Source organism: Vipera ursinii (assembly GCF_947247035.1).
Source record: "Vipera ursinii genome assembly, chromosome: 2".
Classification (NCBI taxonomy): Eukaryota; Metazoa; Chordata; class Lepidosauria; order Squamata; family Viperidae; genus Vipera; species Vipera ursinii.
In genome coordinates, this window is record NC_139513.1 from 283,654,212 (window position 1) to 283,667,327 (window position 13,116).

Here is a 13,116-nt window from a genome sequence, read left to right on the forward strand (position 1 = left end):
TTTCTCAGAGACTGGAGCAACTGATCCCCCCCACTTCTTCTATCCACGGACAGAGTTTGCCCTGAAAGGTCAGAACAATGTACCTTGACCTGGGAAATGGGAGTCAAGGCCTGGCAGGCTAGGGAACCCAACGGCAAGGCGTTTCCTGCTGCTTACAGCCTAGGATCCAAGAGAGCGTGTTTTGTTTTCCTCCTGTCCTCAGTCGGCTGATTATATGCCATCAAGTTAAAGTTGATTCTTAGCAGTGCTTTTTTTGTAAAAGAAAAAGGTGCCGGAACTCACACATGTCATACAACCCGCCTTGCCTACCCTACAAGGTTCCATCCAAAAAAGGTGCCGGAACTCCGTTCTGAGCGTTCTATGAGGAAAAAAGCCCTGATTCTTAGTGACCACACAGATTTTCTTCAGATGATCTGTGCTCAGTCTGGTTCCTCAGTTCTTCCAGTGGCACACCTCCACGTTAACAGAGTCCAGTCACCTTGCCTTCCCCTACTAGCCCTAGGAATCCTGGAGTAGCCCAGGCTACACGAGGCCCTGAGGGTTTTCCCTAAGAAGGAACTCGTGAGCAGTTGGGTCTACTTTTCCACAGATGTGTCTCCTTTTTTCTCACTCTCCCGGAATAGAATTCCCTGGAGATTCCCTTTTGCTCTAGGCAGGGCCAACCCTCAGCAGCAGAGATCTCTGCTGGCAGCACAGACTTCCCTGAAACCCAAGTATAAATCCTTAAGATCACTTTGAGGATTAGGGCACTTCCACAAAATGAAAAACTTTTGTGCCTGGCAGTTGACTCAGTACTTGGTCTAAGTCAACTACATTTGGCAGATGAGATCCTGCTCCCTTGCCCACTGTAAGGGTTGATGATGTGCCTTCGGTCAGAAACCAGGACTGGGTGTTTAGCTCCATGGCTCTGTGGGTGATAGCAGCCACCTGGTTGGGAACACTAAACCTGGAAAAAGTACTTCCTGCAAGCGAGAGATGCTGTGGAGACATGCTGCTCTCCTGCATGAAGCGCTGGTGCAGAAGGGCCCCCTTGCTCTCCTCCCTCTTTAATCGTCATCCTCTCCCTTCCTCAGTTCTTCTAGGTCTGCCCAAGAAAATGACACTTAGCGGGGGTGGCTTCCCCCAGCCGTACCAAGCAGACCAGCTACACCTGCATTGGGGATCAGGGCAAACCAGGCCTGGCTCCGAACACACAGTGGATGGGCACCGTTATGCGGGTGAGGTAAATCCCAGTCTTTTGTCCACGGCTCCTGCCAATAGCCCAAGTTGCTTTGCTTGGCATTTACTCCCTTTTTTAGGTCTCGAGAGATTAAAGTGCTTTGCTGGCCTTGAAGCCAAACCCAGGTATAGAGCTGCTGATGAGGAGTCTAGGGTCTTTCTAATAAAATTATTTGAACAAGGAAGAGAAAAAAAAGGTACGCTTTGCAGAATGCAGTAATATCATTTGAATGGGGAGCATAGGGCTTTTCGCTTTTCTAGGACCCCCAAGGAGGTTGCATTGGGGTCTCTGGAATTTTCTCTGGCCAAGAAAGACACAGCTCTGTGTTCAAAAGTTATTTTCCAGGAGCTTAAAACTCCAGAGTTTCCTTCCTCTACCTCAGGGGTCTTCAAACGTGGCCCTTTTAAGACTTGTGGACTTCAACTCCCAGAATTCCTCAGCCAGGAACTCTGGGAGTTGAAGTCCACAAGTCATAAAAGGGCCAAGTTTGAAGACCCCCTGCTCTACCTCATGGGGAGGGGGGAGGAGCACATGGGTGGAACATTAATTCCTCCCAGGGTTTTGATGTGGTTTGTGCAACATATATGCTTCGGGTTATCCTGATGGTCCCATGAAGTACGATCTTCTTCGCGTATTAAGCTGCAAGAAATACCTCGGAGGGACCAACACAGGTGCTTCCTGAGCGTGCTCAGTGCTCTCCTCTGTGTTTGCCTCCAGATTCACGTGGTCCATTACAGCTCCCGTTTTGAGAGTGTCCAGGAGGCTGCGAGTAAACCAGGAGGGCTGGCTGTGCTGGCTGCGTTTCTGCAGGTGAGGGGAGTGTGTGTGTGTGTGTGTGTGTGTGTGTGTGTGTGCGCGCGCGCGCGCGCAGGAATTGAGCGGTGGGCCAGGCAGATGCAGCTCTGCGGGATTCACCCTTGGAACAGTGGCAGCATTTCCATCAGCTGCCTTTCAGGGAGGATCCAAGAAATGTCTATTGTTGTTCTAGTCCAGACATGTCAAACACAAGGCCCGGGAGCCAGATCCGGCCCACAAAGTGGTTTCATGCGGCCCGTGAAGCCATCCTGGAAACAGTGAGGGAACGGCCCCCGCTGCCTTGGCCCTGGCCCAGAGACCCTCCTCCTGCCAGAGACCCTCAGATCTGTCCCACTCCTGCCCAGGCCCCCATAGGCACCCTTGATGCGAACGATGTAGAGCTGCACACGCCCACCCAGTAGGCCAAGGGTAGGCAACCTCGGCTCCTTTATGACTCATGGACTTCAACTCCCAGAATTCCTGAGTCAACTATGCTGACTCAGGAATTCTGGGAGTTGAAGTCCATGAGTCATAAAAGAGCCGAGGTTGCCTACCCCTGCAGTAGGCCATACGCACTCTAGCCATGCCCACCCAGTAGGCCACGCCCACCCTGGCCACACCCACCCGGCCCCCTGAGGGCAACCGCAATGCTGATGCGGCCCTCAATGAAATTGAGTTTGACACCCCTGTTCTAGAAGATGATCTCGGTTTTGTTTAGTTTTTTTTTTAATATGCAACGGGTGATGTTTGTATATAAAGCAGAGGATGCCGAGTCTCCCTCTGGAGAAGCCGGGCCCTTGGTGACATGAGGCCGAGAGCCTACACACCTCTCCCTCCTGTTTTTGTCTCCTTTTCCAGGTAGGGATGGAAACAAATGAACCTTATCAGCACATCCTCAAACATCTGAGTGAAATCAAGGAGGAAGGTAAAAAGGGGCGGGGGGGGGAGTTTCCCCCTCCTTTCTCTGCTTTGGGTCCAGCCGAAAATCCCCCTGCAGGAGATCTGGGAGTACTGGAGCCAGGCAGGAGAAAGGCCAGGTCACCTGCAGGCGATGCTACCATTTCCATGGGGCGCGTCTACATCCATTAAAGCAAGAACCAGCAGTCCTCTCTGCACCAGCCCTCGGTCTCTGCCCCAGCTGTGTTTAGTGTCTTCCCTACATGACGCATCCATCCAAGTCGGAAAAGCAGGGCTGATGAGGCAAGGAGCTGAAGTCCGAAGAAGTGGGCACATTGGCATAGTCTTGATTAACCACAACGGTTGCTCCTTGTGTGTGTCTGCCAGTGATGTCTTTTGACCACCACATTCCATTCACCTGAATGAGATGCTCTTAGGGTGACCTTTGGGTCGCCCTTCCATTCAGGCAGCAGTGTCCCTCTAGATCAGGGGCCTTCAAACTTGGCCCTTTTATGACTTGTGGACTTCAACTCCCAGAATTCCTCAGCCTGGCTGAGGAATTCTGGGAGTTGAAGTCCACAAGTCATAAAAGGGCCATGTCTGAAGACCCCTGCTCTAGATGGCTTGTCTCCTTGTTTTTCTCTGCATCCTCCTGGCATGATCCTCACAGTTTTTTCTCCTTTCTTAGGAGACGAAACGGTAGTTGCTGGCTTTGATGTAGCCAAGCTTCTCCCTGATGACTTTGGCCGCTATTTCCGCTACAATGGCTCACTGACCACCCCACCTTGTTACCAGACGGTGAACTGGACAGTCTTTAATCAGACAGTTCGGCTCTCCCAGGAACAGGTTTGTCTTCGCAAGGCAGGGGTGCTCCGTGGTCCTCCTCTCCTCCTCTGGGTGACCATGGGTGGTCCTTCTCCCTGCAGATCTTGCTGCTGGAGGACACCCTCCGAGGAGACGAGGACGAGCCTATCCAGAGTAACTTCCGCCTGCCGCAGGATCTTTATGGGCGGAGGGTCTTTTCAAGTTTTCACAGCCTCGAGAAGGTTCAGCCAACTGGTAAGTGAGCCGAGCACCTCCTGTTTTCAGACCCAAGGAGATTTCCTGCCAAGCAGCCTCACCTGCAAGAATGCTTGAATCCAAGAACGCCATATTTATAAGGATATCTTTGAAGATTTTCTAGTCCCCTTCTAGTCTACTCCAGAATTGTCCAGCGTCGTCCTAATGGCCCATTTGGGGCCTGATCCAACCTTGCCCTTCTTGACGTTGAAGATGGAGCAGCTCTCTTTCCTCGTTGGGGCTCCTTGGACGCCTCCTCGGGTTGGCCTGCCTTTTGCTCCTCTTCCTTCTCCTCTTCCTCCTCTTCCATCTGGCAGTTCCATCATAATCCTCCCTCTTTCTGTACTGAAAAGGTTAACTTTTAAGTTTTGGAGATGAATCTCCCATTTTTGCTGAGCCTTTATTTTAATACCTCCAATCTTTCATGAGCTTGTGGCCAGAGAATATGACTTAATTTTTTTAAAAAATCAAGGCAGTGCCAACAGTCAGCATAAGGCACTTGTGTTAACGGGATCAGTTCTGTCTTCTCCACATGACAAGCTAGAAGCCTCTCAGGTTCCCACATGCAGGGCGCAGGGCGACAGAAACCCCCAGGCAGGAATGGGGGAGGCAGAGGGAGCAACGGTTCCCAAGCTGGGTGGGGGTGGGGGTGGGGGCTTCAAGGCCACTCAACCTTGAAGCCAGCTAAGCAAAAGAGCAGGGAATCCAGCTCCACGCCTATGTCCAACCCAGAGGTCCCCGGGAGAAGTAGATATTAGTCTCTTCCAGTGGGGTGGGGGTGGGGATGCCCCCCCTCCCCCAGTCCTCCTTTGATTAATGGGCATCTTCCTTTTTTGGGGGTGGAGATCCGCTTGCATTATATGCTAAAATCCCAGGAGGCAGAACATTTCTACATCATGGGAGGTGGGACTCCCACTGAGAATGTAATGGGACAGACAGATTCCGTCTGCAGTATGTGATCTAGCAGGCACCCAAAGCGAAAAGGGGTTTCTAACAACCAGCACAGAAAGCTGGCTGACCAGTTGCCAACAAGCAGGTATTCCCCCCCCTCCCCAGACTGGTGAAACAAGGCAGAAGTGGGCAAGGACATGTTTGAGCATCTGAAGCTTCCACCTTGTCTTCATGGGCAACCTCATGTGCAGTGACATGCTGCCATCCACCTGCAAAATTATAAAGGCATGGGGGTTGGGGAGCAGCTGATGCTGCTCCAACCTCCTCTTTAGGCGGGTACACAAACTCTGCTTACACTCCCTTGCAAAGTCCACACAGGAGAATGAAAGGAGGGAATGACTCAGTGCAATGATTGAAACTCAGCCACCATCTTCTGGGAACCAGAAAGTCTTTTGTGTCCCAAAGGTGTTTTGTTTTTTTTCACAAGGCAACTGGCGTTTCTTGTTTTTCTTTGAAGAAGTTTCGCTTCTCACCCCAGAAGCTTCTTCAGCTCTGACTGGATGGTAGGGAATGGAAGGATTTATACTCCTTGCAGACAGCTGGTCATTTGCATTCTTTTAGAGCAGAGGTCTTCAAACTCGGCCCTTTTATGACTCATGGACTTCAACTCCCAGAATTTCTTAGCCAGGCATGCTGGCTGAGGAATTCTGGGAGTTGAAGTCCATGAGTCATAAAAGGGCCGAGTTTGAAGACCCCTGTTTTAGAGCGTGGATACCCATTTGCACTACTCAGGTGACCTGACTACACAGAAAAACCTCCAGGTGGCCTCAACGACTCTCTAAAAGAAGGCAAATGACCAGCTGTCTGCAAGGAGTATAAATCCTTCCATTCCCCACCATCCAGTCAGAGCTGAAGAAGCTTCTTGGATGAGAAGCGAAACCCCTTCAGAGGAAAACAAGAAACTCCAGTTGCCTCCTGAAAAAAGCACCTTTGGGATAACTATGACCTGGATGGCTGGGAATCTCCATAGACAAAAGTCTTTCGTGGTTTGTGCTTCTGCTCCAGCCTTTCTTGCTAAGCTGGCTTTGTTAAAAATGGATGGTTGATGATCAACATGGGTTGATGATGAAAGGGGGTTCTTGGCTAAATTTATCATACTGAACCAAACTAAAAAGACAGTCCAGGAAGAAGCAAAGGATCGAGGCAGCTTTCAAGATGAAGACGTCATCTGCGAGAATCCATACGTGAATTGCTGTCGCCAAACGATCCCAGTTTAAGAAAAGTCCTGACTAGCAAATCTAAATATCTGACGTCACTTGAAAGGTGCCTCCGGAAGTACATCCAGCTGCACACTTGCTTCTGGCTTTGGGGAACTGCTCAACAAAAGCATCTGCCCCTTGCTGGCCCTTTATTCCCCATTACTGGCCCTCACCTGGCCTTGAACTGCTGCCAGATGCCGGCCCATTGGCCCAGCTGATTTGGATGGACTTGGTATCTCTGCACCTTCCTTACATCTTCCTGGAAACTGGGTTTAGTTGTTTCTCCGCCCCCTTCATTTCCCGAGAGTCCAAGCTTCCTTCTTCTCTTCTGCACTCAAGAAGAAGAAGAAGAAGAAGAAGAAGAAGAAGAAGAAGAAGAAGAAGAAGAAGAAGAAGAAGAAGAAGAAGAAGAAGAAGAAGAAGAAGAAGAAGAAGAAGAAGAAGAAGAAGAAGTTGGAAGGGACCTTGGAGGTCATCTAGTCCAACCCCCTGCCAAGGCAGGAAACCCTATACCATTTCAGACAAATGGCTGGCCAGTCTCTTCTTAAAACCTCCAGTGTTGGAGCATTCACCACCTCTGGAGGCAGGTTGTTCCACTGATTAATTGTTCTAACTGTCAGGAAGTTTCTCCTTAGTTCTAGGTTGCTTCTCTCCTTGACTAGTTTCCATCCGTTGCTTCTTGTCCTGCTTTCAGGTGCTTTGGAGAATAGTTTGACTCCCTCTTCTTTGTGGCAGCCCCTGAGATATTGGAACACTGCTATCATGTCACCCTTGTCCTTCTCTTCATTAAACTACACATACCCAATTCCAGCAACCGTTCCCTATATGTTTTAGCCTCCAGTCCCCCAATCATCTTTGTTGCTCTTCTCTGTACTCTTTCTAGAGTCTCGACATCTTTTTTACATCGTGGTGACCAAAACTGGATGCAGTATTCCAGGTGTGGCCTTACCAAGGCATTGTAAAGTGGTATTAGTACTTCACTTGATCTTGATTCTGTCCCTCTGTTAATGCAGCCTAGCACTGTGTTGGCTTTTTTGGCAGCTGCAGCACACTGCTGGCTCATATTTAAGTGATTGTCCACTAGAACTCCGAGATCTCTCTCACAGTTACTACTATCGAGCAAGGTACCACCTATACTATATCTGTGCATTTGATTTTTCCTGCCTAAATGTAGAACCTTACTTTTTTCACCATTGAATTTCATTTTGTTAGATAGCGCCCAGTGTTCGAGTCTGTCCAGATCCTTCTGTATCTTAAGCTGTCTTCTGGAGTATTGGCTATTCCTGCCAGCTTGGTGTCATCTGCAAATTTGATGAGTTCCCCATCTATCCCCTCATCCAAATCGTTGATGAAGATGTTGAAGAGCACTGGGCCCAGAACAGAGCCCTGGGGCACCCCACTACACACTCCCTTCCATGTAGATAGATGCAGTTCCATTGAGGACCACACGCTGAGTACGGCCTGTCAGCCAGCTACGAATCCATTTGGTGGTCATGCTATCTAACCCACATTTTTCTATCTTTCTCTGCACAACTTGCTGCCTCCCTCCCAGGAAATCACCTGCTGGGTAGAAAGTAGCTTTAGAAAAAAGGCTCTGTGCCCAGCCTCTCCTTGGATCACCACCCCACCCACCCCACCTCCCATTCATGATTCTCCGGCCATGGGCTACCGGGTTTGTCCGACCTCTGCCATGGCCCTGAAAAGCACACAAGCCGCTCCCTCTGTGCCGAGTCTTATCAGCAACGCCGGCAGTCAAAGGCGGCATCCGGCCCCAAAGCAGAGCACCGTTGGCCAAGCAAAGAGAGCGTTTGCCCGGCTTTTCCCCAGGGCAAGAATGGCCAGGCTGCATCCCAGGCCCGCCCGGGCAGCAGAAGGGCGCTGACCCTCTAGCACAGGGGCCCTCAACCTTGGCAACTAGCTGGCTTAGGCATTCTGGGAGTTGAAGCCCACCAGTCTTGAAGTTGCCAAGGTTGAGGACCCCTGCTCTAGCAGCCAGAGCCGCAGGCTACTCTGCCCCGCGGAGCGACCCTCTCTGGGGATCCTACCCTCAGCTCGGGACCCCGGGGCTCTCCCAAACGGCCAAACGGGCCACGCACGGGGCAGGTGCTGGCTTAACTCGGCCTCTCTGCTTTCGAGCGACAGGAGCCTGGGCAGAAACAGAGTGTCACCTTCTTGTGAGATGGGCGGCTGTACAAATATCCCTACCTACATAAAACTGTCCGGGAGGCTCACGCCCACCCTCTTTCCCGCTGAGGTTCGGATAGGCAGCGGACTCCCCCCTCCCGTTCCCCCCCCAGGCCTTTTGTGATCCTGGCTGATTAAAGTGGGGGAAGGTCTGGGGGCTTCCTGGGCTGGCTCCGCCGTGCGTGTGCCCGCATTCGGACAAGCGCGCACGTAAGAGAACGAGCGATAACAGCAAAACCTGTGTGTGTGTGTGTGTGTGTGTGTGTGTGTAAGTGGGAGGAGCTTGGCAGGGATCCAAAGTGGCTCTGGCTACGGGCGTGTGCAGTTGACCTTCCTTTATTGTGCCTTGCAGGTGGAGGGCCTTTGGAGGAGGGAGGGGGCCAGACAAAACCTGAAGCAGGTAGGGTTCCAGGATGCCTGGCTCTCCTTGGCCGGGCTTGGGGGGAGAGTGGGAGGGAGGGAGGGAGGGGCGGGGACTGCTTTTTGCTTAGAGGTTCAGAGCTGAGGTATTCCTCCTCCCCTTCTGTTCCCCAAGGTCAAACTTGGTTTTTTTTACATTTAACCTGATTATTGACTTAACCTGGTGATTCATTTCGTGCGGGCTACGGATGCTGCTTGCCTGACAAACTTGTGCCAGGCAAAGTCCCCAATCCAGCTAATTTAAGCCGGCCTTGTTGGGGGCTCCTTCACTCTCTACCCACATGTCAACTTCCATGGTCAACATCCTGGAGAGGCCAGGAAGAAATGCCTCCCCTCAGTCTGGGGGAATGGAAGAAACAGGCAGCGGGGGGGGGTGGGGTGTTACTTCCCCACCGTCCACACAAAGGTCACTTTGCTTATTTCCCCCCCCCAATCTCCCTCTAGACGGAGGTCTCTCCTCTCCTCTGCCAGATGGCGCCCCAAGAGACGGACTTGACCCCCCGGATTCTGGAAAAGGTACTCAAACCGGCTACACAGGGCCAGGTTAGGGTCAGCTGACCTCCCCCTCCTTTATTTCAAGGACAATCTCAGAAGCTGATGCGTGTGTGTGTGTGTGTGTGTGTGTGTGTGTGTGTGTCTGTCTGTCTGTCTGTCTGTCTGTCTGTCTGTCTGTCTGTCTGTCTGTCTGTGGGGGCCGGGCTTTGTGTGTGTGGTGGGGAGGTTATAAGGCCAGATCCTGAGTAAAGGCATTTGTTCTCATGGTTACCAACCCCTTTGAGATCCAGGAGGCAGGGGAGTTTGCCACTGGGGGGTTACCCCGACGGGGGAGGACCCAGAAAAATGGGGAGGAGCATGGCAGGGATCCAAAGTGGCTCTGGCTATGGGCGTGTGCAGTTGACCTTCCTTTACTGTGCCTTGCAGGTGGAGGGCCTTTGGAGGAGGGAGGGGGCCGGACAAAACCTGAAGCAGGTAGGGTTCCAGGATGCCTGGCTCTCCTTGGCCGGGCTTGGGGGGGAGTGGGTGTGTGGACATGTCAACGTCCGTGGTCAACATCCTGGAGAGGCCAGGAAGAAATGCCTCACCCTCAGTCTGGGGGAATGAAGAAAGAGGCGGGGGGGTACTTCCCCAATTCTCCACACAAAGGTCCCTTTGCTTATTCCCCCGTCTCCCTCTAGATGGAGGTCTCTCCTCTCCTCTGCCAGATGGCGCCCCAAGAGACCGACTTGACCCCCCGGATTCTGGAAAAGGTACTCAAACCAGCTACACAGGGCCAGGTTAGGGTCAGCTGAACTCCCCCTCCTTTATTTCAAGGACAATCTCAGAAGCTGGTTGATGTGTCTGTGTGTGTAGCGTTGGGGAGCGAAAGTCTTGCCAAATGGCTTCTGGACGCATTCTGGGTGGTCTGTGGCCACAATGGATTCAGCCCTCCAGCCCAGAGGAAGGAAGAAGGCATGAGGAGGTCTCCCTTCCCCCATGTTGGGGTGCCCTGGGTGGCCTCCCACCCGCTGCTCTGGGTGCCCAACGCCCGTTCCAGATCAGAAGCCCGCAATGGGCACAGAGCAGGTGGGTCTCAGAAGGAGCAGCCACTGCCCACCTTCAGCTGGGCTTGGAGCCAAGCAGAGTAAAGGCTGGGGGAGTCAAAAGACCTCCTGGGGGAGAAGGTCCTCTGACGTTGGCCTGACGGTGCTCAACTGGAAGCAAGCTAGTTCAGGAGCAGAACTGGAGCGGCTGCACACCAGCCCCCCCCCAAGATACTGTCAGCATCCACACAGGTCAGGCTAGGCTGCAATCGGGGGCTGCTAGCAGTTTGGGCTTCAGCGTGTTTGGGAACCAGTTCTTTTCTGGTGCTGTGGTATCAGGCTGGCACAGGGAGAGCTTCTACTTCTTGGGCACTGCCCAGACCCAGCCACTTTTACTACCTTTTGCCCAGCTATACATGTGATCCAAACCTTCTCTCCCTCTCTTGCAAACAAACCATAGCAATTTCTTATTTGCATATGCTGCCCAACTCCCAGCAGGTGGGGGGCTCTGGGCACTTCCAACCCAGGAAAGGCAGCTTGGAAGGGCTTTGGATTCACTTCTTCCCAACCTCTTGAGCTACTCTGGTGGGTGTTCTTTCTGCTTTGCTTCCAGATGCCGAGAAGCAGGTGGACGCCTCCCTTCACACAGGTAAGCGCCTGGGCACCCGCTCACAGCTGGCCGTGTCAGCCCTCCCTTCCTCCTGCAAGTGTGATGGCAACACCAACAGCATTTGGGGGCAGCTCCGGTGCCCTTGCATGGGGCTTGGGGGGGGGAGGGGGGAGAGATGGCTCACCTGCCTCCAAAACCTGAACACAACTCGGGAGGGGCTGGGCAGTCAGCCACCGGGCGGGGGAGGAAAAGGCTGCTGCCTGTGAATTTCCAGCATGAATCCTACTGGCTGGGTCGGTGGAGCTGCAGTCTGAAAATGTTTCAAGCACCAACTTGATCTGCCCCCCCCATCCCCACCCCTCCGCTGGAGACTTATCTCCCATGGGGGGTGGATTCATCAGGGGACACCTTTGTCTGCAGGGGACATTCTGGCTATTGTCTTCGGCTCTCTCTTTGTGGCCACAGCCCTCGCCTTCCTCTTCTACATTCACAAGCACCGGAGACTGGCAAGCAGGTGAGAGGAATGCCCACAGCGGGAGGCAGCATGGCTTTCCAAAAGCTCCCAGGGCAAGAGAGCCACACAGGGCCCTGCTTGGCCCACACCTTCCTCCTCCTCCTCTTCTGTGCATGCCCACCGAGGATGCAAGGGCCTCGGAGGAAGGCCACGCGGGTGGGAAGGAGAGCAATGCCCATGCCACCTGCTCCCTTTTCTCTCGGCAGGCACAGGGGACAAGCCACAAAACCTGCTGCCCTTTACGCTCCGGCCTCCACTGATGAGCAAACACTGTAGCTGGCGGCCCACTGGCCACGCTCCACCCCACGCCCTTGGCGCTCCTTCCTACCCCAGCCTGTTCAAAGCTCCACGTACACCACCACCCCTCGTTGGCAGCTGGGATGGTGCTCAGGCCAGCCGGAGGAAGAGCAACCCAAACACAAGATCCCCCTCCCCCCCCCGCCGGAAGAGAGGGGCTGCAGAGGAGCCCAGCCCAGCGGAGTTGAGGGGGGGTCTTCCTGAGAAGGCTTCCCCCCTGGACTTGTGGAATAGCGGGGCCACCTGCCCAAATTGCAAGCCACTGTGCTTCCTGAGGCGCTTCTAGCCAGGAACCCGAGACTTACTTACCTTCCGGGTCTCCAGGAGGAAAGAACCGCGGGCTGTTCCAGGTGTGGCAGCGCCCACCTGGGTGCCAGGAAGCCCTCTTGGCGTAAGGCTTGCCCAGCGGCTGTGGAGAGGGCTGGTGCTACAGAAGTCATGTCATTCTCTCTCTCTCTCTCTCCTCCACCCTTCTCATTGGGAAGCCTGATTGGCCAAAGACCGGACTGGTCCGATTAATGGCTTCTTGATGGTCTGCACAAACACAGCAGCCTTGCCGCTCTGTCGACTGTTCTCACAAGCTCATTGCGTGGCTGCCGGGTGACAGCAGCCCGAAAGCTGCCTTAAGCTCAGCCTTCTCTACACAAACCCCGAATGAAAGAGCAGATTCTAAAAACAGGTTTATTTTGGGAATGTGCTGCTTTTCCCCTACCCGCTCCAACGCGACCTTTAACTGAAGCAGAGCTGTTGGGATGCAGCCCCTGGGCAAAGCGGGTGCGCAGGGCAAACGCGGCATCGGTTAGCGCTGGCAAAGCGGTCCAGGAAATCAGCAGGCGAGACAGAGGGAGAAATCAGCCTGTGAATCAGGGCTTGCTCCCGCACCCCTCGGTTGATTTTATAGGACGAGGGTTCATCTGCAGAAGCCGAGGCTACTCGAGGCCCCTTCCCTGTCTGCAAGCAGGTGGGTGGAAGGGAATGTCTGAAGCCAAAGGATGATCCCCCCCTTCCCCGACCAGGCCGGATTTAAAAAAAAAGAAATACCCGGGGGGGATGTACAGGAAAAAAAAAACCTAGAATGATGCATGAACCACGAAGAGGCTTTCAGTCTGGTAATACTAACATCCACACTAACAGGGCTGCTGGCATCTTCTGTTTCGCCTACTGGGAGAAGGGCTTCAGCAGATGCCACACAATTCTCCTGTGGAACTTACTGCCACAAGATGGCTTGAAGATTCTAAAAGGGAAGTGGCACATCCTCAAGAGGAAAATAAGTCTTACGTTTACAGATAATCCTCGACTTACCACTATTCATTTAGCAATGAAGTTACAACGGCAGTGAAAAAAGTGGCTTCCAGCTCAAAACACACACCCACACACCCCCTGCGGTCGCATGATCAAAATTCAGCCCTTGGCAACTGGCAGGTGTTTATGAGGGTTGCCTCATCACATAA

The 13,116-nt window shown here is 53.0% G+C and overlaps 1 protein-coding gene across 1 annotated transcript; it reads left to right on the forward strand.

Moving 5' to 3' along the window:
* Positions 1 to 836: 836 nt before the first annotated feature.
* On the forward strand, positions 837 to 11,644 carry CA9 (carbonic anhydrase 9; the record flags this gene model as incomplete). The annotated part of the gene is made up of 12 exons (XM_083353531.1): positions 837 to 1,222; positions 1,937 to 2,029; positions 2,873 to 2,939; positions 3,600 to 3,757; positions 3,838 to 3,970; positions 8,657 to 8,704; positions 9,196 to 9,267; positions 9,646 to 9,693; positions 9,900 to 9,998; positions 10,858 to 10,893; positions 11,275 to 11,368; positions 11,575 to 11,644. The coding sequence occupies exons 1-12, from the start codon at positions 902 to 904 to the stop codon at positions 11,642 to 11,644; spliced, it is 1,239 nt and encodes a 412-aa protein (XP_083209657.1). The 5' UTR covers positions 837 to 901.
* Positions 11,645 to 13,116: the final 1,472 nt, after the last annotated feature.